Raw genomic sequence first — 22811 nt, forward strand, 5'->3', positions numbered from 1 at the left:
AGCAAAAGGCTGAAAGCAGATGTTTAGTAGGATGCATCTCTTGCCAGTGATCTCTGTAAGCAACCTGGTATTTGTTAGTGCTCCATGGAGGGAATAATACCTTCTCTTCAGAAGCAGGCAAAGTGTCTGGGTAATGTGAGTCAAGCAAAAGATATTGAATGGTAAATCGGTCAGTCACTGGTGGTGAGATCTAATATGAAGTTCTCAGACTCCCCACTCGCAGTTTGTTACCAATGAAAGCTCTTCCTTTGCTGAATGCATGATTTGTGGTATCAAAATAATAACAGAGTTCTGCAATGTCGGTATCCATCCATTTAGTGGGAACAATACTAGATTTGGCCAATTATTCCTACAGCCTGAGAATTTACTGTAAACCATAAAGATGGAAAGAAGTCTGTTGCTGTAAACTGCATTTAAGGATCATGTAAGGATATCATCCTATCGTCCCATGCTTCACACCATCTAAATCCCCTATCCACCTGATCCCTCCTATTTCGACTTGCAAATGGCTCTAACATCCTGGCAAACAATAATAGGATTAACATGCATCCCTGTTTTATGCCTCAGAATGGTTGTAAGAGACCGCATTTGGCCATTGAGCCTGACTAAAGGCTCTTATATAGTAATTTAATCCTAGAAAGATATTCTAGTCCAAAAGCCATTTGAGCTAGAATTTTAAACATGAAAGACTATTCAACTAAGCCAAGTACCTCATTGGCTTCAAATGATTGGACTACGACGTGACCCTTTATGAACTAGATTAAATAAAGACCATAATGATGACATTGGAGTGATAGATTAGCTTTGTTGATTTATTCTGCTTAAAGCCAGACTGATTGAATGTGGAGTGTCTCAGTAACCAAAATGAGCCGATTGCTTAGGATGTTTGTGTGTGCTTTATTCTTGATATTTAATAAAGAGTTGGGGTGAAATGAGGTATATTTATTCTTATGTTTATATGCCTTGTGAATAAGCAATTTGTGGCCAAATGCAAGTCTCCTGAAGTGTTATGATTGGTGGCTACTATGATAGATTCTGTGTTTTAACTACACTGTCTGAACTTTTCTAATTACTCCAGAAGAAGGGATACCCACTGTAGGCGATCAGTGATGTTGAATCAAAGTTTTTTCGGTATTTATCCCAGGGGTCTACAACAGGTAGCTCAGGAGCTATTGATAGCTTGTCGGTACACCGAAAGTACTTCTCTGAAGTGCAGCCCAGCACAGTATGTAATTCAAAGAGTCTGACCATATTGGAGAAGGCAGCGCTTCACATCTTTGTATCCTGGGAGTGACCTCCAGCCAAACAAATGGCAGGGTGACAAGCTTACACACAAACACACACTGTGACACCCTGCAGTACCTGCAAACTAAACACTTGTCTCCACTCTCCATTTAGCAAACTCAGTTAGAGAATGGTCACTTTGCAAGCGTCATTCTATCCATCATATGTGTATGAAAACTGAGCCAGAAAATAATTGCTAGTCGGAGTGTAGTCACTAGAATATGGAACTGCAACAGACAGAGTGGGAGTGTGTGAGAACCATACCATACGCAGTAGCCAGGGAGAGAAAAGGCTTAGTTGAGAGTGGAGGCATCTTTCATCATGGAAAGAGGAGTTAGGCAGTGGTGTGTGCTTGGCTCCTTCTTGTTTAACCTTTATATCAACAACTTGGGCGACATGTTGGCTAAAGGATGCAAGGACCTCCCCCAAATAGGACAGCGACCGGTCACAGCCCTTCTCTAAGCGAACGATTCTGTACTTATGGCCTGCACCCCCATGGCCCTACAAAGTCTTTTGATTTCCTTTTTCAGAGTTCTTGCAGGACTTGGATTTAAACACAAATCTGAGCAAGTCATTTGTAATGAAATGTGGGAAGTGCGCCTTAAGATGTCGGGTCCTTTTTGATAACAACACTAAAATTTGTTTTACCCCTTTGTTTTCATATCTAGGGGTCTGTTCTCACAGAGTGGATCATGGAAGGTTGCTATTAATGCAAGGAAACTTAACTTTGTAAAATCACTTGCACACAAACTCGGCAATTAGCCGGTTAAAAAAATGCCGACTATATTGAAGTCCAACTGTACATCAACTGCATTATACGGGGCAGAGCTATGGAGATTCTGCTTTATGACCTCCTTACAAAGTGTGGAAAATTAATTTTTTAGATCTCTTTTGTCAGAGCTGTTCGTACCTGGTGTGTCATTCGGAATTGGAGATGCACGATTGCGCCCCATTCTTTGGTGGCACAAAGTGTGGAATAGTCCTGACATGCTTTTAAATCGTAAGGTAGTCATGGATTGCCTTAATCTGGCAGCATTCCATTATTTACCCTGGCTAAAAAATGTCAAACATGTCTGTTCAGATTCGGGCCCCCTAGAATTCTTTGACTCCACTGAAACTTTGCTTTCCATGTCAAGGAAAGAACTAAACAAGATGTGTTTCACGTTGTTTGAAGAAGCTAGGTTGCCTATTGAATTATTTAAACCTTACTTAGGAACCAAATGTCTCTGGTTACTTTATCCTTACAACCGTATCTAGGGCCTCATTACGCTGTCGGGCGGAGTTTCCTCTGCCCGACACCGTCTTGGTCAAGGGACCAACTAATTAGGATGCGACCGAACACTGTTCGGCCCTACTCCTATACTTTACAATGGGAGATGCATGCTCCCATTGTAAAAATGCGAGGTGCAGTTCATCCCTGCACCCCGTGGCAGGCACCTTAAGATGCCTGCCACGGGGTGCAGGGGTCAACAGGGGGACTCCCCTTGGCCTACAACCGGAGGCCGTTCACCCATGGGGGCCCTGCTGGGAGCCCTTAAAGTCGTGTTCAGACAGCCTTTCTGTGTCAGAAAGGCCAGAACAAAAAGGCTGTCTCCACCTGACATTGTAATCCCTCGGGTGGAAATCACCGCCCTTAGGATTACTGAAAGAATTCCAACTGGCGGACGGGCTCTCCTAGCCCATCAGAAGCCAGTCGGAATGACCAGTCGCATTCCTTTCTGACCTACTCCATCATAATTTGTTGGTCGTAAAGGAATACGACTGGATGATTACGATGCAGTTGGTAAGGCTCTGACCAATGGTCGAAGCTGTTTGCGACCGCATCGTAATAGGCACCTTAATGTTTGTATATAGCGCCCAGCATATGTTTGTCCTGACCCTCTTAGATTGGACAGTTTTCACCTTTTAGTGACATTTACAACCCAGAATGATTGGTCCAAATGTTTATCTAAATGTCCATGTGACAATATATCTACTCAGAGCACTATACATACTCTGTTTTTTAGTATTTTTTTCAAGTAATTGAGGAATTGATTTTTGCAACTGCAAATGTTACCATCATTATCTATCTGTTACTCTGTGCCAATTTATTTGTGTAAAGTTTTACAGTATAGGAAAACAATGATTTTACAGTATGACTTTCTGATATTGCGAATTGTTTCTCATATAACTTTTTTACATTGGATGTATGCTTTTAGCTGGATGCTTTGGATGGATATTGATTTAATATGTATTGAACTTTTATGATGTATGTGTGCCATATAGAATTAGATCCTGAAATAACCATTATGTATCACAATGGTATTTGCACTACACACTTTAAGTGTTTCTATGTCAGTCAGCTCCATTTGATACCTTATTTTGCAAATCCTTTGACTTTCCAGATGGCATAGCGGACCCTTTTTAAGCCTATTTTAAGGTATTTTTTTCTTGAGGTTTTATCACTTAGTCTTAGTCCTAATAGGAATGTATTTTTAGTTTTCAATGAGTAACCAAGATCTTATGCCAATTGTATACATATTGTATTTTTAATCTAAAGATCTTATCATGTTTTTATTTGGACTATGTACTTTTTATGGTTCAGATGAACCAAAATAAAGTAATTGAATTGAATTTAATTTAATTGAGTGCAGGTGGGTAATGACCTTGTTTTTTCACAACTACTCATCTTGAAGATTTGTTTATCTTGCAGATATATAGATGTGGAGTTTAGTATAGTAAATGTATACTTACATATATATATACATGTGTTGGAAATGGCCCTTTTTGTAGGGTTATCCCCAAACCTTTTGCTTCTTCCTCCTATTTCTTCCTCACCTGTTTGTGTTGGTTTTAGGACTCTGGGCACTTTACCACTGCTAATCAGCGCTAAAGTGCATATGCTCTCTGTAAATTGTGCTATGGATTGGTGTTTCCATGATTGGATATTTGATTTTCTTGTTGGTCCCTAGTAAAGTGCACGGAGTGTGCCAGGGCTTGTAAATCAAATGCTACTAGTGGGCATGCTGCACTGATTGTGCCACCCACATGAGTAGCCCTGAAAAGGTAACTCAGATCTGCCATTGCAGAGTCTGCACGCAGTTTGTAACTGCCATGTCGACTTGGCCAGTGCAAACACTTTCCAGCCCCTAACCTTCCCTTTTCTTACATGTCAGCCAACCCTAAGGTAGGCCCAAGGAACCCCTGTGGGCAGGGTGCAGTGTATGTGAAAGGTCGGACATGCCCTGGTGTGTGTGGCATGTCCTGATAGTGAATTACGGCCAATTTCGTTTTTCACTATTGCAAGGCTACCTGTTCCCCATAGGACAGAATGGGGAGTTTGTTTATAACATCTTATAAACAGAACTGGCCTGGGGAATTAGGTGGGAAAACAAAGTTTAGTATGCCTGAATTCAGAATCTAAAGATGCATCTTTTAGTGAAGGTGATTTTTACATTCTGTGTTTGAAAATACCACTTTTAGAAGGTATATATTTTCATGCTCATCCCGTGTGTCTAGGTGGGTCAGGAAAGGGCTGAATAGACCTGGGCTGCAAGTGGGGAAGGGGGGGGAGGAGATTTCCTTGCACCTCAAAGGGCCTGGTCTACCTCTGACAATGCTGTCTCCTCCTTCTGCCAGGAAGTCACACCAGAGAAGGCAGAAGTGGTTCTGGCTGGGCACAGACAGTCTCTGCCTGAGAGATCAAAGGATTTTGGGATATAAATATTGGGGCCCAGACCCCTGAAATTTAGAACTTTTTTGGACCAAGAAGACTGCCAAGAAGAAGAGCTGGAGAAGCTGTGAGGAGGAACTACCACTTTGCTGTGTGCTTTGCTGTGTTGGCCTGCAGTGGCTGCTTCTGTCTTGGGCAGTGAAAGGACTGGACTGAACTTTCTGCAATCTACTTTGTGAATTTCTCCAAGGGCTTGAGGTAGAGCTTACCCCCTGTTCAAGAAGTCTCAGGAACAGCAAAGACTTCAAGCTCTTCTGCCCCCAGCACTGGGGACTGTGTGTTTTGTGCTGCAACAGAAGAAAAGCAACCCGACGACGTCTACGACGCCGCTGCCGACTCCGTGTCCTGAAGGCACCACAGAGGGCACCGCCGCACCGCGACCCTGGTCTCACCGACGCCGCCTTCTGCCGCCGCCACTGAGCCGCTGCTCGCACTGTGACATGTGAGCACCGCATTCCGCACTGCCTCGCTTCACGAAGATGCCTTGGTATCCCCGACGCCGCCGCTCCACGTCGAAATCTACGCTGCTGCTTGCACTGTGGGTCGAGGGCACCACTTGTAAAGTTTCACGATGCACCACCCTCATCCCGCACCGCAACCTTGGCCTACCGGCGCCGGTGCCATCGACTCCAGTTCGTCCGCCGGCGACAGCTCTTCAGCAACGATGACGACGCTGCTTGCACCGTGATCTGCCAGCACCGCATTCACTTCGCACCGCGACCCTGGTCTCACCGATGACGCCATCTGACGACGCCACCGAGCCGCTGTTCGCACCGCAACCTGAGGGCACCCCACGCCTCACTTCGCACTGCAGCACCAAAAGCCTGCCGAGGCCAGCGCTCCTGACTTCAACAGAGGGGAGTTCGATCTGCAACATGTGTGACATCGAGGGCCCGACGACTCCTGCACCGACCTCCAGAACCGATGCCTGCGGACGCCATGCTTTCAGAAGCTCAACGAGAGGTCCCCGACGCCCTGCATTTCTAAAAGGTACTGTTTGCAGGTCTTCCCAACACCGTAGCAGGCCCTTGACTCCGCTGTTTGGATTTGTTTGCTCTCGACGCTGTGATAGCCCCGGACGGAGCTATCGACATCAAGGAACTGTTTTTCAAGCATATTTTGATAACCAAAGATTTTGAAGTACTGTATTGTGTATTTGTATTGTATTTGGTCTTGTCTTAAGTATATAAAAATATTGGATATTTTTCTAAAGTAGTGTGGTGTCCTTTTGTAGTGCTTACAGTGTATTACTGTTGGTTACGTGCAAATGCTTTACACACTTCCTCCAAGATAAGCCTGACTGCTTGTGCCAAGCTACCAAGGGGGTGAGCAGGGGTTATTTTAGGAGTGTAACTCCCTTATCCTAACTAGAGTGGTGGTTTCTGCCTGGGTTTGGCACATGCCCTAGCCTACCAAAAATCCAATTTCTAACAACATGTATTTGCCTATCTTTAAGATATTGTATTTATCAATATTTTAGATGTGCTGTTATAACATATCCAAAAAATGAACAGGGGGGGGCGTAAGGGCGCTTTATGAAAAGGTCCAGCTATGTGTGCCCTCAGAAAGTACAACAAAAATGACAGAGCTGTTCCTGTAAGTAGAAAGAGGGGAGGAATGTGTTCACGGACAATTGAAATATTGGATTTTGAGGCCCTCACACAAACTAAAGGGTATCGTAATTCACGTACCCCTTCGAATGTATTGCATCATCATCGGGCTGCTCCTGCGTCGAGTCGGCTGGTGCAATACCCGACGGGCTCTTTTTTAAGGAGCACTTTTATGGAGATCTTTTTAATCCAATGAAGCCGGTGGTTGCATGGGTGTGTGGGGCTCTAAGGTGATGTAGATGAAATGTGTTGATTGTTAAAAATAGGGGTCGAAGTACTTGCTCAACCAATTTATTAGGAAGTCTTCTCCCCTAATTAAAAAACTCTGAGGTTGAGTGTTATTAACTTAGGATTATCGACTAGGTTATATACACTGCCTCAGTCAGGTCGACATGTTTCTCGCTCCATTAGAGAAATACTCTGGCGATTCCTCAGGACCAAAAGATGTTTTCTATCTACATCTAGAATTCAACATTATATCTAAATAAACAGTGAGCATTCTCAGTCACAGTTGTAGTGTTACCTGCAGCTCGGTCTACCCTAACAATTCATAAGGATAGTCCACTGCAGTTCCTGGTAGATAAACGCAAGGAATTCCTCGCGTTTGACACGCCGAGTCCGTGTCTCGTACACACCTACCCCGTTCTGCCAGGACTGGGTGGCGACAGCTCTTCAGCAACGATGACGACGCTGCTTGCACCGTGATCTGCCAGCACCGCATTCACTTCGCACCGCGACCCTGGTCTCACCGATGACGCCATCTGACGACGCCACCGAGCCGCTGTTCGCACCGCAACCTGAGGGCACCCCACGCCTCACTTCGCACTGCAGCACCAGAAGCCTGCCGAGGCCAGCGCTCCTGACTTCAACAGAGGGGAGTTCGATCTGCAACATGTGTGACTTCGAGGGCCCGACGACTCCTGCACCGACCTCCAGAACCGATGCCTGCGGACGCCATGCTTTCAGAAGCTCAACGAGAGGTCCCCGTGTCATACATCTGGGAGGTAACTACTAATACTCTTTCAAGGTGAGTGGTGATTGTTGTAGTCACTGCTGCAACAATTGTCAAAGCAACTAGTAGCTCTGTACTATTTTAATTGATTAAAGTAGCTCTTGTTATAGAATAGGTTGGGGGCATCTGATCGAAACACATCTTGAGCTACTCTGAGTGGTTTGAACAATCGTGGCTGCCCCCATCAATTTTGGCTGCCCCATCAAGTGTTTGAACTTGTCTAATACCTCTTGTAGCCATATTATTTCCTTGTCCTGTCTGCTGAGCCAGATAATCAACTTACCCACCTTATTGCCAACATCACAAATCTGCTTTTGTCGTTTAAGTAATGTGTCCTGGTTTGATTATGAGCCTTGGTACAATAATCTTCCTTTTTTGCCACTAGGCTTCGTCTGACAATGCATTCCATAGTTTATATCCAGTTTCTATTCAAAGCTATCAACCCTTCCTCTAGTGATCTAGTTTTCTGACACTTTGTACGTGGCTTATTCTCTAATCACAATTTTTCAAGCCTCCCGCAGAACCACTTTCAATCGTACAGGCTTGTTTATCTGAAAAGTAGTTTTCTAAAGGTTATGTTAAGTATTCCAACATGTGATGGTCCTGTACTTTTCCAGGATCTACTTTCAATCCATCCATTTGTCTGCTCTTTTGGTTTCCATTACTAATAGAGGGGAGTGATCAGAACTTTTTTCTGCAAGGTGTGTCATGTCTCTTATGCCTGGGTTTAGTATCATGTTTTACAAAGAAGTCGTCTAAGTGCCAGATTTAGAGTTTGGCTAACATGGTACTCACAAATGTGGTGGAATACCCTGTCTGCCAAACCCATGGCGTGCTCGCTCTACTTACGGACTGTCATTTCTGAAAGCTGTGCCCCGCTGGCTCTGCCTTCTGCCTGTTTATTAACCCTGGGCGTAGTTTGCGAAGTAGCACTTTGCGAAGCTGCGCAAAGTGCAGTTCGCACTACGCGAGCTACGCGTAGCACTTCGCGAACTGCGTAGTACCTTGTTCGCACTGTGCCAGATGTCATTTTCAATGATTGCACAGTGCGGACACGCAACCGGCACTGTGCAATCATTGAAAATGGCATCTTGCACAGTGCGAGCTGTAGTTTTCTGCTGCTCGAGTAGATTTTTACTCGAGGGGCAGCTTTCTCAACGCGAACTGAACTGGTAGTTTCTCATCGCGAGCGGTCGCGAGCATACGCGACCACTCGCAATGAGAAACCTGACCATCCTCGTGTTGGGAATCTCGCCGGGAGGTTTATTTTCCATGCTCGCGATCGCCAACTTGATGTTGCTGATCGGGAACAAGGAAAAAGTCTCGCCGGGATGTCATTTTGCTTGCTCGCGGTCGCCAACTTGACGTTGAGGACCGCGAACAAGCAAAAAATGACCGCAGCACTACGCAACACTACGCTACGCGTGTTCGCACTGTGCTACGTGCAATTCGCGTAGTGAGAAGTAGCGCGAACTTCGCAAACTACGCGAGCGTAGCGTAGCGTAGTGCTTTGCCCAGGCTTAATGTTTATTCTAATTAGCCGATAGAGTAGGGCCCGTCAGAATAAGGGCATCAGACCTCCCAACCTTTGTAGAGTGGGCAGTCTAATGCTTTTTGTTGACTGTCTGTCAACACCAGGAAAAGTCTGGGGGGTTGAGTTTGGTGTGCGCCCACTTAAAAGATGTGACAGTGGTTCCTCTGAAGGCACAGAGATCACAACTGGGCTGGCGGTGATCATGAAATGTGGAGGGTGGTGGTCTGTCAGGTTGGTGGAATTGATTGCCTCACATTTTATTGTAAGTTCCATCATACATTGACCAACACCATGGCGTCTGTGAAGCCCACTTGCTTTGATTGTGTAGTCATGACTATGTAAGCCTAAGGGAACTTATCCTCCGTCACTTCTGTAGTCAAATTAAAGTCCCTGCCCACTCTTAGAGTGGGCACTTAGGATAGCTTTCACAGCCAGGATGATGCACCTCGAATGCTTACTTTCAAAATGTAAATCTCCCCTTAGCTAAAATGTCTCACCACCGCTAATGCTCTTAGCTCATGCCACCCCACATGGTAAAACTAACGTGAATTTGGTGCTATATAGTATCCAGCAAATGCCAATGTGAAAAAGAGGGAAAAAGAGAAAAAAAGGAATGACATTCCTCTCTCGTGCCCCATGCAAGGTGCCCCATATAATCAGAGCATCAACCAGTCTCTTGATGGAGTTATTTGGCTGATCTTAACCAAAGAGGAGTGAGTTGCACAAGTCAAACCCTCCCAGCCATGTCATGATCAGAATCATGTAATTGGAGTGCCCTCCAGATCCTACAGCTGGTGTCAGAGGAAGCCTGTTTGCAGGGGGGCAGTACAACCTCCTCACTGGATCATCACTATTAGAGTCCAGAAGTGTTTCAGTGTTCTTAGGGATATTACTGTACTTAATTCCAATGTCCAGGCATTGCTTCGGGTTGCCCCTAGACTCTGTGGTTTTCTTTGCGTCTGTCGGTCACCGGTTGTTAAGCCTGTCGCATGTGTTGTCTGTTAATTATTTAATGGAGGGCTGGCAAACAACCATTGTAGAGTGATCTTAGTTAAAGTGGAAGACTGCCTTGCTCGTACGATTCTATGAGGATAAAGCAATAGTCTTAATCAATAAGAATAAGGATTGCAACCTGTGCCCAGTGCCTTGCTTGCTGAAATCCCAATGTCCCTGTTACTCCTACAAGCTCCAAGGTGCAAGCTTAAGCCCTCAGAACAATTCTCTGACTCCTCCCCACAAGGACAGAAATAAGAATGACCTGTGCCAACGCATCTAGCAAGTATACTCATGCTCTGCTTTTCTGCATCTCACTTGTGTGATGTGTTTAATAGATCCAGTGATGTATTTTACACATGCAAGGAAGGGCACCTATAAAACCGATGGGAGTAGATCAAATTGTGTTTCAGGTACTTCTGAGCACTGAATAATTATTCAAGTAATTTCAAGCTGGGCAAAACATCAGTATGTGGGTAGCTGTGTCTGCGCAGCTGAGCTTTCTGTACCTACGTCGCTGCTGTTTTTGTGTATTGTTTCTGCGCAGCTGAGCTTTCTGTACCTACGGTGCTGCTGTTTTTGTACATTGTTTCTGTTTCTGCGCAGCTGAGCTTTCTGTACCTATGTCACTGCTGTTTTTGTACATTGTTTCTGCGCAGCTGAGCTTTCTGTACCTATGTTGCTGCTGTTTTTGTACATTGTTTCAGGTTTCTACGTAGCTGAGCTTTCTGTACCTATGTCAGTGCTGTTTTTGTACATTGTTTCTGTGCAGCTGAGCTTTCTGTACCTATGTCACTGCTGTTTTTGTACATTGTTTCTGCGCAGCTGAGCTTTATGTACCTACGGCGCTGCTGTTTTTATGTCTCGCCTACGCAGCGCGCATGCGCTGCGTAGGAGGAGACATCTTGAAATCGATTTGGTTTTTCGCCCAAAAACGTGCACGCATTGCATTGCTTCCAATGGCAACGCGTGCACGTTTGGCGTTTCCCTTGCAGGAGCGAGCTTTGAAACCATCTGTTTGTAATGAACTTGCAAACAGATGGTGCCCCTGCTCGTTCCCGCAAGGGACACAGGCAGAGGCACCTTCCTCTCTCCCCTCCCCCTGCTGCCTCCTCCTCTCCTTGTCAAACTTGTTTTATTTGTCGCTTCTACCTTTTTCCTTCTTTTTCTAAGTCTCCTTTCATTAATTCGTTTTCATCTTTCTTTCATTATCATTCTCCTTCATTTCACTGTTTTCTCCTTTCTTTCATTAAGAGCACTCAGCACCTCAAAGGTATCTTTTCATTCATTAATGTTTTTTCGTTCTTGCCAGACCAGTACAGTAAAGAACATGGGGGAGGTGGGGAGGGGGGGGGGCTGCAGAAATATGGTTACCTTTAGACTTTAACTTACTTTCTGTGCTCAGTGACCTCAGGTAAGGAAGTCACCTGAGAAAAGAAACAGGAAGTTGAGCAACAGGAGCGGCTGCATGAGCCAGATGCAGCCCGGGCGGTGCAACTAGATCGGGCCTGTGGAGGAAGGGTGCAGCAACCATCTGCCCCCGTGCTCTGACAGGAGGGGTTCACAGGCCAGGAGCCCTCGTGCTGCAACCAGCCGACACTGAGTGGAGGGAGCCGAGATAACACCCCGGGCCCCGTGGATCATTGCATTCAGACCTCTAGCCGCTTTGCTGTATTGAGGGGTGCAGGGACCAGCACCCCAAAGATCCGCGGAGGAGTGTGCACAGACCAACACCCCCTGGGCTCTGTAGAGGGTGCCTCTGTGCCGATGGGCTTCTGATGTGTGTGAAAGGATGCAGCTAGCCAAAGCAGGCGGCATGTGATCCATCTTAGATTGATGGTTGCCCATGTGAGTAGCTCATCTATCTGAAATATAGATAAATCATGGATCCGGCTCCATGTCCCAATTAGGGTCCCAAGCTGGAACAAAATTGCCCGGAAACTCGAGCAAAGGCGGAGGTGGGACAAACGGAACCCATGGCGGCGCCAGGAACGGAGTCGGCAGCAAGCAAGGGCCCTCAATGGGGCCCGAAGGCGCGCCGGAGGGAGCCCTGGGCCTGAAAAGGCGGTCCATGACGGCAAGAAACTCTTGCACCTGGGCCGGAGCCGCCGACGGACCCGGATAGGGCGTGTAGGCCGCGGGACGCCTAGGCTCCAACGGAGCCGCAGGGGAAGTACACCTGGCCCCCTCATCTGTGTCCGGAGACCGACGGGGGGACGTCGGAGAGTGAATACGCTTCTTCGACTTTTTCTTGTGACGTCTCTTACCCGATTCCGAGGGTGAAGACTTTGACCCCAAGGGGTGATGATGATGGCTCCGCGGTCGGTCCCTCGACCTCTGGACCTTGAACGGCACAGAGACGACTGCCTGGCCTCCAGCAGCTTTCGGGACCGCTCCCGCAAAGCCTTCGGAGCCATGGCCAGACAGTCGGAACATGACTGTCAGTCATGGTCGCGCTCCAGACAGTAGAGACAGACGCCATGGGGGTCGGCCACCGACATCGTACGGCGACAGGTCCGGCAGGATTTAAACCCAGGCATCCCTAAGCGGCACCAGGTATCAAGACTCAAAAGAAGTAGAGACAAATGTCTCAAAAAGTTAGTCAAAAAGTGACTAGGGTACGTGCTCTATGCAGATCTGTGCTTGCTGGCGCGGAAAAAGAAAGAACTGACGTCAGCGCGAATGGGTGGCGCCTAAGTAGTCTCCGTGACGTCATTTCGGGGCTTACGACGCCAGTGACGGAGGAGGAGCCGCACAACGCGACCTACCGACACGCAGGGATACTGCTGACGAAAAACTTTCCGGATCCAGTCTGACGCCTGGGGATATTCTAAGGTAAGGAATCTATCACTAACTAATGTCTCTTACAGATATATAGTTACACAAGTAGTAACTTGTGCATCTCGTCTTTTATTTCATTGAGCACTTTGCTGTCAGCGTTCGTTTACTTGTTGAAACTGCAAAACATAGTCCATAAGGTGCGGCTCCATCATAAGCGTCACCACCCCGCACCCCAGGACTCCTTCTCCCCCCAAATTGTTACCGGAAGAGACCCCTGCAAAAGTCCGGGCCACTGACTCTCCCCTCACTACTGATTGTTAGGTCTTGGGGCCTTCCCCCTCCATGAGTGTGTGCACTGGGGCGGTCTAATTCCTCCCTTCCACCTATGGATATGCACTGGGACTGGAAGCAGACTGCCCCCCCACCCCGAATAGTTAGCAGCCCCAATGCACACATAAGTGCACTAGGCCTGCAAACAATAGTGGTGGATGCATACGTTGGCTGCATTTCCCCTCTCGGTGTGCACTGGGGTGGCTGTTACCTCCCACAACACACATGCAAGCCACATTGGATGAGCTCTGATTTGAGGGGTGACTGAATCCCCCCTCCCTTCAATTCCTTGTGTAATTGGATGTGCACCAGCGGTGCTAAGAATCCCCTTCTTGCTCGTAGGTGTATCCTTCAGCTCCCCCCTCCTATATAGAGCACGCATGCTGCTCTCCCTCCCCCACCCCACCCCACCCTTTACACTTGGGCCTCTTCCCCTCCCCACACAAGCAGCCTGTCTGGGTGTGCACAATGGGGGCAGCCTTGCCTCACTTCTCTTGCTCTGTCTTGTGTGTGAGGGAGGGGGCTTCATTGAGGTCTTGCTGTCATGGAGGGGGTGGGAGTTTCCAGCTCCTTTCTTTCTTTAATCACCCCGGGCCCCGCCCTCATTGTTCGACGGGATTGTCATGTGGGTGCGTTGGAGTTCTCCGTCTGTGGGGTCGCTGATGAGATTCCACTGTGAGGGGCGTCAGACAGGTGGGAAACCGGATGTAGATGTGACTCAAAAGGGGCGATAGGTGTCTGTCAGGTGTCACCGAGAAGCCGGGGGGCCAGAATACAAGGGGGTGTCTGAGAGCTTTGGCGAGTCCACGGTGGTCTGTGAGGCATCATAAACTAATGATGGTAGAGGTGTACCTACGGCGCTGCTGTTTTTGTACATCTTCTGTGCAGCCGAGCTTTTTGTATCTATGTCACTGCTGTTTTTGTACATTGTTTCTGTGCAGCTGTACTTTTTGTATCTATGTCACTGCTGTTTTTGTACATTGTTTCTGTACAGCTGAGCTTTCTGTACCTATGTTGCTGCTGTTTTTGTACATTGTTTCTTTTTCTGCGCAGCTGAGCTTTCTGCACCTATGTCACTGCTGTTTTTGTACATTGTTTCTTTTTCTGAGCAGGTGAGCTTTCTGTACCTATGTCACTATTGTTTTTGTACATTGTTTCTGTGCAGCTGAGTTTTTTGTATCTATGTAGCTGCTGTTTTTGTACATTGTTTCTGTACAGCTGAGCTTTTTGTATCTATGTCGCTGCTGTTTTTGTGCATTGTTTCTGTACAGCTAAGCTTTTTGTATCTATGTCGCTGCTGTTTTTGTGCATTGTTTAGTACAAGATGTGTTGATGCAGCTAAACTTTCTTTGTCTTGGTCGGTGTTGTGATGACAATAGATTCTGTGCATAGGATGATGTAAGCTGACGGGAATCACTTGCGTGTGTGCAGTCATTTTAGCGTCTGTGTTGGTGTAGGTTCCTCTCTCTGAGCTGGTGGATATTTTTGCTGTGTTAGGGGATATTATTGTGTTATGATGGTATGGATTTCTTTGTGTTGGATGGTGCATGTTTCTGCGCATTGCTGATGAATGTGTACATGGGTCAATGTGGGTTTCGTAGCCAATGTTGCAAGCTTGGATTAAAGGCCTGGGTCGGTGCACTTGATGCTAGACTCTGTAGCTAGGGAAATTTAGGTTTGGCTGTTGGGATCGCTAGAGAAAGTGCAAGTTTCCCTGTGTAGGTTTGTACATTTTTCTTTACCTAAACTGGTGAAACTTTTTCCGCTTAGGTCGGTAAAGCTTTATGCGCATTGGTGCTGTATGTGTTAATGTAATGCGGGCACGGTTGGAGGTGTTCATATAAGGAATGGTACAGCTTTCTATGATTTGAGAGGCTTCTGGGGCTTGGTTGGTGTTGTTCTCTCTAGGGGCGGTTCAGGTGTCTGAGCCTGGGATGGGCTACATTTTAGTGCAGTGATTGTTGCAGGAGTACTGTGCTTTAGGTTGTGCAGGTTTCTATGTTTAGATCCCGTAGGATTCTGGAGTTGAGTTGATGGTGCAAACATAGGTGCTTTAAATGAGTCTCATGTCTCTGGGTAACACTGTGATTGGAATAATGCATTGGCTTCTGCCTGCGGCAGTACGTGGATAACAATGGCTTGTGCAGGCTGGACCTACCATAGTTTCTGCATATTATTATCAAAATGAACCACCAATGAAAGACCTCATATAGGCTTAAAGATGTGTTTTATTCTTCTTCTAGGAATTGACATCTTGTTTAGCAAGATAAACTGTGACCGCTCTGCGCTTAGTGATATGCTGGGGTCGACCTCCACCATCCGAGACAACAACATAATGCAGTACTTGGGTCTCATTGAGCAGAAGACCAATGAGATTTTAGCCTGTCAGACATTCCTGGATTCTAAGGTACAGTATACAAACTGTATGGATAAAGCTGTATGGGTATAAAAGATGTCCATAGGATATATTTAAGCCCCGTTAAAGTCAGGCACTCAACCCATTCCAACCGGTGCACGTAGCTCGGCGATAAGATATTAGCAGTCTAGTAATATTGGGCGGCTCAGTGAAAATCACAGTGGTGACCTGTTCATTCCTGAAGGGGAGTGAAATAAAATCTGAACTGTGTGTGAGATATTGGAGTCACGAATATGCATTAGCCAATATGCCAAAAAAAGAAGGTGCACTTTTAACAAAAACTAAGCAGAGTGAGTTGATTGGAATAAATACGAGAAAAGAGAATTTTAAAGATGTGATTGTTTGATCAGGCATTCTTGGCAGACTGCATAAAAGGATAAACAAGAACCAGCAGAGGATACCCTGATACGAGCAAGCCCTAGTTTCTGAAGCTGCAGGTCCTGTACCCGCTGCTGTTCATCCTTCCTCCTTTCCTGGCAGTCCATGACTAATCACCTTCTCCTTCAATATGATGACTGTTGCACTATGTTTTGTCCCTCGCCTTTTTAGTGGGCACGATTTTAGTTCATTATGAGTGAAAACATGAGGTACAACTTGAAAATCCCCTCCTTCGCTTACAGAAAAGGCTCTTTTGTTGGTGTTATGCAGTGTGAATCTTTCATAGATTCACATATGTTCTGCCACTTTATGGTTTCATCTCGATCAGTGACACCAAACTTGCAACTTTCTCTTCATTAAAATACGCCAAAGGAAAAATAATAAGAAGAGGGCTACCAACCTGACCGCAGTGATAGGCAGCATCTGATAATGGTATGGAAGTCAAAATAATTTTGGAGTTCTTTGGAATTGACCAGAATCCATTACCTCTGTTCTCCCCAGTCCCTGCCTTACGAGTAATTGCTTTCATCCATAGAAATGATTACTTATTCATGCAAAACATAAAACAACGTCAATATAGCTTCCTCCTATCCCCTTTTTGTCCTCACCTCTAAAAAGAAGGAAGCCAGCCTACATACACCCTTCCTGTTTTTATTTTCTGTCATCATGGACAAGTTGGTTTGCCTATCCTTGGAAATAAATGTTATGATTTTGCTACAGCAGTCATTTCTCATATTATTCTGGTAAGTGTAGCTGGCCAACATCTAACCTTACTAGGACAATTGCTAAGCTGTTTTTAAGGTCTGCACTTAGCCACTGCAAATGTAAGAGAGTTGCTTCAGTCATTTCAGTTGCAGAGATAATCCCCTCATGAAAATTTCAGGGGGGCATCTGTTGTAGCATTATCAGACAAATTTCACTACCTGTGCCTGATTTCGGTATGGCAGCAGCATTGTAGGACTGCATGTAGACATGGTAATTTGTTTCCTAGTGACTGCCTAAAACAAGAAGCGAATCACTTGGCAGAAGAAACAAGTGCCTGGCTTCTGCTTTGCATTGTCTAAGGCATTACCAGGCAGCTGAGAAAATATACATGTAAAGGCTGGGTGTTCTACCGAAATATTGTCTAAAAAACACCATCTGACCAAAATATCACAATCAAAATATAGGGCCCCATTATGATGTCGTGCGGATCGCCAGGTGGTGGCGATCCGCATGCCATCACATCACAATTTACCCCCCGTCACGATTGCCGGCTGGGCGGAAAAGGCCCACAATATGGCCGCCATCCATTTTAGGATACCTGTGGTGGGTATGCCTTTCCATGGTGGAGACTCCGCCATGCAAAGGCATACGGTAAATTACGTTGGGGCCCCGTTGCGGGGGCCCTGGGGTGTGGGGGGGGGTGAGTGGCTGCACATGGGGTACCTATGGTACCCCCCTTCATTGCCACACACAAGGTGGCAGGCACCGCGTGGTGCCTGTCAAGTTGTGTATGTCAATGAACTACATGCCAATTCAACATTGTGGCAGGTGCTGCTTACAGCACCGCCCGCCGCAATGTTGAAGATGCAGGATGCGACCACCAGTGTGGTGGTCGCATCCTAATTGGCCTTACGGGACCGCCGCACCTCTGGCGGTTGGTCCCGTATTCCTTTGTCCGCCCGCCATCGTAATGGGGCCCGTAGTGACTACAAAAATATTGTGGAGAAAAATGTCAAAAGCAAGTGTATCGTTTAAACTGTTTTCTATTATGGTGTTTTATTGTATTGTTTTATGCTTTTATCATACATGTTATTGTAAATTGAGTAATATTTTAAAAATCAATATATTGTTTTATTAGGATTTTTTCATTTTATTGAGTTTATTGTGGGCTTGGTTGGGTAGTGTTTTTTGAATATATATTAATTAATAAAATGTTCAGTAATTATTTAAATTATATATTACATTTCTATTTTGGGGCTTTGTGTATATTAGTGTGTTGGTTGGCGAGAAAGCATTGTTAATTATATATTAATGTTAACTTATTTGTTGATTATTTTATATATTTTAATGTACTTGTTCATTCATTTTGTATTTTCATATTAAACTTTAAGATTGTGTTCTGGAGTTTAGTGTTAGGGGATTGGTAAAGTAGATTTTTTTAATTAATTGTATATTAGGGGTAATTGTTCAATTTGTTGATTATTGAAAATATTTAGTAAACTTTATTTATTTAATTGTTTATTAAAATTTAAGTTTGGGTTGTGGGGGTTACTGGGCAGTGGGAAGGGCAGTGTCCTTAAAAACAATTTGTATTAATTGATTATAATAGGTCAATGTATTGGTTATGTTAATTATTAAATTGTCAGTAAATAAATGTATTTTGTATTACATTTTAATTGATGAATTTTTGCCATTTGAAAAATATATTTAAATACTCTTATGGGATTGTGTGATATTTTTCTGGTCTAATCATGTTTTTATTTAAATCATTTGTATTCATTTTAAAATGTATCATTTTAAAAATTTTGATAAAATTAATTGTTTAGTAACCAATCATTTTATGATAAAGAAAGATGGTTTGATGATTGTGTTTTTGCATTGGTGAGTTAGAGGTGTACTGTTTATTTTAATAATTTTTTATTATCTTAATATTTGTATATCATTTATGTTATTTTGGTAAAATAGTTTTATTAAAAATGTAACATTATTGTTATTTGTTACTTTCTAAGGGGAAATTATATTAATTGGTTGTGGTGTACCCGAACCCCACCGACATGCTTCTTACACAGTGTTAGTTATATTGGAGTTAGAATTGTACATCTACCCCCCAACCCCAAGTATGCTCTTTTTCCAATGTTTGTTATATTGACGTTAGAATAGTAAGCCTGACCCCAAAAAATGTATGTGCATTCCTGAATGTTTTTTAGAATATTTCATCTCATTCCCCAATGCCCCAATGTATTCAACTTCCCACAATGTTTTTAGTTTGGAGTTAAAAAAGTAAATCTTATACCCCAATGTATGCACTTTACCTAGTGTTTGTTAGATTGGATTTATAATAGTAAATGTGAGCCCCCCAATATGCCCACTTTCCCCAATGTTTGTTAGATTGGAGTTAGAATAGTAAAGGTGAGTGTTCCAACGTACGCACTTTCCCCATGTATGTTAGGTTGGAAATAAAATTGCAGACACCCCCCATACATGCACTTTCACTAAAGTTTGTTAGACTGGAGATAGAATAGTGAATCTGATCTCCTCCCACCCTCCCACCGAGGTGCCTCCATGTATGCTTTTACCCAATGTTTGCTACACTGGGGTTAGACTAGTAAAATCTGACTTCCCCATACTATGCAATTACCTCAGTGCTTGTACTTACAGAAGTTGGAATTTTTTTAAATATTTGGTTACTATTTGAATTTTTTGAATATTGTTATAAAAACCTTTAAGTGCATGTTTTTAAAAATTCTGTAGTTTAAAGTTTTTATATTTACTCTTTTTTAAATTATGTTTTATTTTTTAACGTTTATTTTTCCATGTGTTTCAGTTTTTTTACATTTATTTTTTCATTGTAATGGTTTAAAAATTACATATCTGATGGATACATTTAACCGCAGATTAATCCCAGGCGGATTCTGTAGCATTTTTTTCAGCAATCCGTACCAAGGTAGGTTCCATTGTGCTGCTATGCTCTAGATCCATCCTACTCTGAATGTGATGTTGGGGCACCTACATGAGTGTAACCTCTAAATCCTGACATAAGTTCCTTTCTTTCTGTGCCTTCCGATATGGATTCTGAGTGCCCTTTCTCGAATTCTGTCAGGCCTCATAGACTTTTTTTCCAAAAATGTTACCAGTGTGCAAGAGACATGTCCTCACCCCAAATGACAGGGATCAAACGTTGTAAGGATTGCCCTAAACAAAAGTCAATGACCGGCCCTTGTGAGGTCTGCGGTGGTCTTTTGGCTTCTCACAAGACTAGGCGTCATGAGACAGATGTGCTTGGATGAATCCAGAGGCTATCTGGGACCGCGAGGCCAAAGCTCTACATCACAGAAAAACACCAAAAGGCATATAAGTCCTGATCCCGCTCAAAGTTGAGTATGCAGATATGTTCTTTTTCCCCAAGGCCGATTATGCGAGTGCGCTCTTTTCATTTTAGGTGATCTGGTAAGTCGAAGAAGCATAAGAAGATGAACAACGGCTCCCCCTCATCTCGCCACTTTCCACAGCACCCAAGTACCTTTCAGTCACTGTCTTGGTCTCTGACTTTGGAGCTGATCCTGGCTTCTTTAATCATGATCCAACTCAAATTCCAGGGTCCATTGGCGATGCCACAGCATACCAGGCCTTCAGTGAGGCCATGCTGTGGATCTTTTTTACCTTAGTTGATCCCTCAGGATGGGGCCATAAGTATCAGTCAGTGGATTCCTCCCTGATGTCGATTATACCCCTCGACCCCGTTCCAGAGTCTCCCCTGACGCAGGGTGCCTGTGCCTCATCCTAGGCCCCACACAGCTCCATGACTGATGCTGGAGCCTCAAGCATGACCTCAGCACTGTTGCTACCAACTCCAGGGTCATTTTATATTTGGAAGTGAATCTGACATGACCTACACCAAAGTCACACCCATTGCACCCTCTTGCATTTTCATATTTGGAAACGCTTTCACTTCATTATAACCTGCCTAACCCCAGTGATGACCATACTTGATAAGTTTATGATGATGAGAAACTGCATTTGGAATTCCAGGATGAAAGTAAATTCGCTCCCCCCCCAAGACTGGCCTTCATTCCCACACACCTGGCACAGCCGAAGTCTGCCCCTTTTGCCATGGTCATAAGAAGAGCAGCAGTGATTCTTGACCTACAATGACCCACCAAGGAGGTCAAAACCAGTTTCCTCACAGAGGTTCTGCAGCCAAAGCAGACCTCACAGGAACCTTTTGTGCCCCTCAATGAGGCCTCACTGATACACTGCTGGGCACCTGCGCAAAACTAGGATGTTGCCCACCAGTGAACAAGCAGAGAGCGAGAAAATATAGACCTGCTCTTGGAGACCCTGCTTTTCGCCTACAACATCCCACATCAGAGAGTCTAGTGGTCCAAGCCTCGGTCAGCAGGGTCAACCCAAATGCATTTCTGACCATCCCATCAGACAGAGAGTCGAAATACATGGAGACTTTTGTGAAGAGCATGTTTTCTTTGGCCAGCCCTGTCTTCGCTATTCACATGCTTTATGGGAGATGGTGGCGGGGATCTAGCAAACAATCCTGGAGGATCTCAGAATGAATTTCCAACAGGTCATCAATGATGGGCAGGACGTAGCATAGTATGTGACTAGCTGGAGCCTGGATACAGCAGACTGTTTGGGTTAGGCAGTTGGGGTCAGTGTGGTGCTCCGGCACTATGTTTGGATGCATTCCACAGGGTTCTCCAGTGTAGTTCAACAATCCCTAATGGGCATGCCATTTGATGGCACACATCTTTTCGGAGACAAGGCGGACTCAGCATCCAGCAGACTTCACATCAACCCTCTAGAAAACGGAACAAGAAAAACGCTTCCTTTCAGACATTGCTTTTGTCTTATTATGTGCAGCTGCTTTGCAGCTTCAGGTTCCTCTGTTTCAGCCAGAAGGCATTTGTGGATGCTATCCCAAAAATCTATGCTCATGCACTTACCTGTACAAGGGCAAATGTTTTTGGCCCACAACTGGAGGACTTTTTAAAAGGAGTTATCAGAGGAGAAGAAGCGCATGACTCCTTTGTGACCTCCTCACAAGGGTCATGGACAAAATATGTCATACTTGCTTCTCAGTGATGTGGTCTTCACAGGAATCTCCACTAGGCTACAATGATCATTGGTTAATCTTTCATGACCTTGAACAATGTCAGAGAAAGAGCCGTTAACAGGAAGAGTTATTTCATTCTACCACTGATGAGGTGCTGTCTCTCTTTGAACTGCTTATGTAGCTGTGGGTCCCAAAACTGATAGGGCTTCCACCAATTCTGTGCAAAGAAAAGATAATTGGCAGACAGTAGTATTCCATGAGTATTTAAAAACAATCTGTGGGTAGCCCTGCTTCTATACAGTCATGAATTAAAATATTCTATTAGATTAACAGCCAGGCACCACTCATCTTCATGCATGTTCCGGTGTTACTGCTGTGCCATGGTTCCCTGGGGCAAAATCTATAACCTTTGCTACCAAAGGACTTTAATGACTTAAACTTGTTTTTTTCTTATGGATACTTCTAACTGTGGATTCCTCACCATAAATGAATCTACCGGAAATGGATTGCACCCGGAAACATTTGTTAGCACTGCTCCTATGTGCCAATGGGTGGCGACGTGCGGCTCCTTAACACCACGGAAGTGATGAGTAGAGCTGCTTGTTAGCACCAAATCGGTACACTGATGTTCATTTCTTTCTTTACGTGCCTTATAATGCTGATCTGAAGCACTACTCCTGATGACTTCTAGGCACAAATTTCAGTGTGCTAGGAACAGTGTCCCCAAACAAAACTACAGATTTCCAACCTTGCTGCGTCTTCAGAAAACAGATGTCTGCCACAGACCCGTACAAGGCAAGTTTCTGGTGTCTGGGCTCGGGCTATGGATCAAAGTTATGCAATAAATGTGCTCTCATGCAACCGAAGGCATCCGGGAGGCAAATCTTTACATCGCTGAAGACAAGAAGTCCAACTCCTGACCCAAGCCGTGGGTAGGGCCTCGATCCTACTCATTAGGCTGCTCCTGCAAGCATCATTGTCATGCTCG

General features: G+C 44.9%; 1 protein-coding gene across 3 annotated transcripts in view; it reads left to right on the top strand.

The window, feature by feature from the left end:
• LOC146809624 (outer dynein arm-docking complex subunit 1-like) overlaps positions 1 to 22811 on the top strand; it is a 358293-nt gene that overhangs the window by 286920 nt on the left and 48562 nt on the right. For all 3 annotated transcript variants that reach the window (XM_085616472.1, XM_085616473.1, XM_085616474.1), the window contains one exon: positions 15500 to 15663. In XM_085616472.1, the coding sequence (XP_085472598.1) occupies positions 15500 to 15663 (164 nt within the window). The remainder of the gene's footprint in view (positions 1 to 15499; positions 15664 to 22811) is intronic.

Source organism: Triturus cristatus, chromosome 7, assembly GCF_964204655.1.
Source record: "Triturus cristatus chromosome 7, aTriCri1.1, whole genome shotgun sequence".
NCBI lineage: Eukaryota > Metazoa > Chordata > Amphibia > Caudata > Salamandridae > Triturus > Triturus cristatus.